Source organism: Marmota marmota, unplaced genomic scaffold (genome assembly GCF_001458135.2).
Source record: "Marmota marmota marmota unplaced genomic scaffold, marMar, whole genome shotgun sequence".
NCBI lineage: Eukaryota > Metazoa > Chordata > Mammalia > Rodentia > Sciuridae > Marmota > Marmota marmota.
Window position 1 is genome coordinate 15,048,966 of NW_026000082.1, and position 2,631 is coordinate 15,051,596.

Sequence of the window (2,631 nt, forward strand, 5' to 3'; positions counted from 1 at the left end):
AAAAAAAAAAAAACCCAAAACACTCCCCAACTACCACAAACGCGTTGGACTTGGGAGCAAGCCGAATCAGAGTCGAAGAAGACAGGAATCATTGCCTTGGCATTTATGCCATGATCACCCTCCCTTGCCCGCACCCGAGCCCCCGTTCTACTCCCACCCGACCGCGGTAATTGAATTGTCATATGCCCCCATCCCGCCCTAGGCCGCCAGGGCCACTCGGGAAGCTCGGCCTTGCCAAGCGCCCCCGGCCAGTGAGAGTGGCGCAGCCTAGCCGGCGCCCCAGAAGCCGAGGGGTTACACACGTCTACGTAGAGTCACACCGGACACGGTAATTAGGAGCAATTCACACGCTCTTGGGCGCACGGAAACTTCTTGTCACGATATTTTCAACGCTCCTCCTCGCCCACTTTTTTCCACTCCTTCCCTGGCGCGCCCCCTCCCCTCCTCGAGGCACACAGTAGAGCTTTTGGAGTTTCGAATCTTTCGGACACAGTAGAATGAGGGGCTCCCCGGGCGCGGGCCCGGCCAATCAGAGCGCTGTCTGCCTCCCCTGGCCAATGGCAGGCGCCACATTGTTGTCCAATTCTGTCTAATGGAGCCCTAAGGAGCAACAATAGAGCGGGCGAGAGGCTCATTGAGAGTCTGGCAGCGCCGGGCAACTGGGCCCCGGCTGAGCGCAGCGTCCCGCGCGCACCGCGAGGGGACCTGGCACGGCGAGAGCTTGGTCGCGGGTTCCAACCAACCGGCCCCAAATCGGGTCCCCGGCCCCGATTTCCGACGTGAGGGTTGGACTGCGCTGCTTGCTGAGGGGGTCCGGAAGTTCGGACATGGTGACTGAAGGAGGGTGACGTGGTCAGATCAGGGACCGGGGGCACCGGGGGCAAGGGGAAGAGGCCAAGAGTGCAAGCGTCACGAGCAGAGCTGGGAGGCGCGTGCAGCGCCAGCGGAGGAGGAGGATCCCGGAGCCCAAGGCAGGTAGTTGAGGGCAGCCGGGAGAGCAGGGGAGGCGACCTGGCTTTCGGCCCCTGTTGAGAAGGCCCAGGTCTAGCGGGCCTCAGGGACTGCGCGGCCTGAGGGTCTGCGGAAACAGAGCACCCGCGTACAGGGAGGAGGTTTGGGATTCTCGGTCGGAGACACCAGGATCTGTCCTGGGCTCTCGTTGGGACAAGAGGGAGGGGAGTCCCGGCAGAGAAAGCCGCGGCGGAACCTAGAAACTGGGCCTGCTTGGGCCTTCTGGGACTCCGGCGCAGGTGGGACTCCTGTGTCCTTTCATGGCCAGTTTCGGAGGCAAGTCCCCTGCCTCGTTGCGGCCTGCTGGGCCATCCAAGTCCCCGGAACCCAACTGGGAGGCTGAAGGCGGGAATCTGCGCTCTAGCGGGGTCCCGTGGGGCCCCAGGATAAGGAGGGCGTGTCTGTACCCAAACTGTGAGGGGTGGGGAGGGCGGTGTAAGGTGGTCAGCTAAATAGATCCCCCTCAGCAATACCTAACTTTTCTCCGGATACTTCTTCCTACTCCAGGCTGCAAGGCTAAAAACTGCGCCACAGTTTTGCCCAATACCCACCACTAGCCTTTGCCTAGGTTTTTTTCTTACCTGTTTCGGGTGTCGCGCTGCGGACCCTGGGACTCAGGCACCTCTATCAGCTGTTTGTCGATGTTTTCCTTGCCCCTCAAACCCCGTTTGGGCTCGGTTTGCCTCCCCGAAGAAAGTTTCTTCTGCTGGATTTTCTCAAGTCTACTAAACTCAGCTCCACACCCATTTTCTCTCTCACTTTCTGGAGACCGGGCACCATGGAATCATACCTTTAAATGTCCTAAGGCCACAGGCCTAACTTTACTCTAGAGTTTGTTTCTTAGCCCGCACTCTACTATTAATGCGAAACTATTTCTGTTTTCAATTTCACCTCCAACTCTCCTGCCCCACATTAACAACAAACAAATAAAAAAACAAACAAGCAAAGTCAGGCCCTCTCTGCCCAACTCCGCACCTGGACATTCCTCTCCTCTTCACCCTTCCACCAAACTGCACATTGTATTCTGGGTTTTCCTGTTTTGCCTCTGGCATGAGCTTGTTGGTCCAAAATTTGCTCTGTAATCTGACTCCCGTAATGCAAACATTTCACTCTTCCCATCTCACCCCAATTAACCTAAGTTTTGGGGAATAATATTGTCTTTTAAAAACTCTCCTTACATATATCTGAACCAGTGACTTCCAAACTTTATGTCTTTTTGCTTTTTTTCCGGAGGAATCACTGATTCTAACAAAATCTTACCCCAGGCGTGTAATAAATCAGATATAAGAGCAGCTCATGGGAATGCGTTGTGGAAGCTCAGATTTACTCGGAGCTTCCTAATGCAGAACCCTCCTAGCAATTTGGAGACCACGAGCCAAACTTCCACCACCAAGGTTTCTCTTTCTAAACTTTGGTTCTTGGAGACTGTGCTTTAGTCTAGCACACGGCGCTTTCCTTAAGCAGGTCTCTTCCACTTTCCCATCTTCTTCCACGTCAGGTCGTGCCATGGAGCTGCGTTCGGAGCTGCCCACCGTGCCCGGCGCGGCGACCGCGGCGGCGACAGCGACGGGACCACCCGTGGCATCAGTGGCGTCGGTGGCTGCGGCTGCGGCCGAGCGG

At 56.6% G+C, this 2,631-nt stretch overlaps 1 protein-coding gene across 1 annotated transcript in view; it reads left to right on the forward strand.

The window, feature by feature from the left end:
* Positions 1-2,512: 2,512 nt before the first annotated feature.
* Dmrta2 (DMRT like family A2) overlaps positions 2,513-2,631 on the forward strand; it is a 4,934-nt gene continuing 4,815 nt past the window's right edge. Inside the window, exon 1 of the mRNA XM_048816308.1 lies at positions 2,513-2,627. Coding sequence (XP_048672265.1) covers positions 2,518-2,627 — 110 coding nt within the window. The 5' untranslated portion in view covers positions 2,513-2,517. The remainder of the gene's footprint in view (positions 2,628-2,631) is intronic.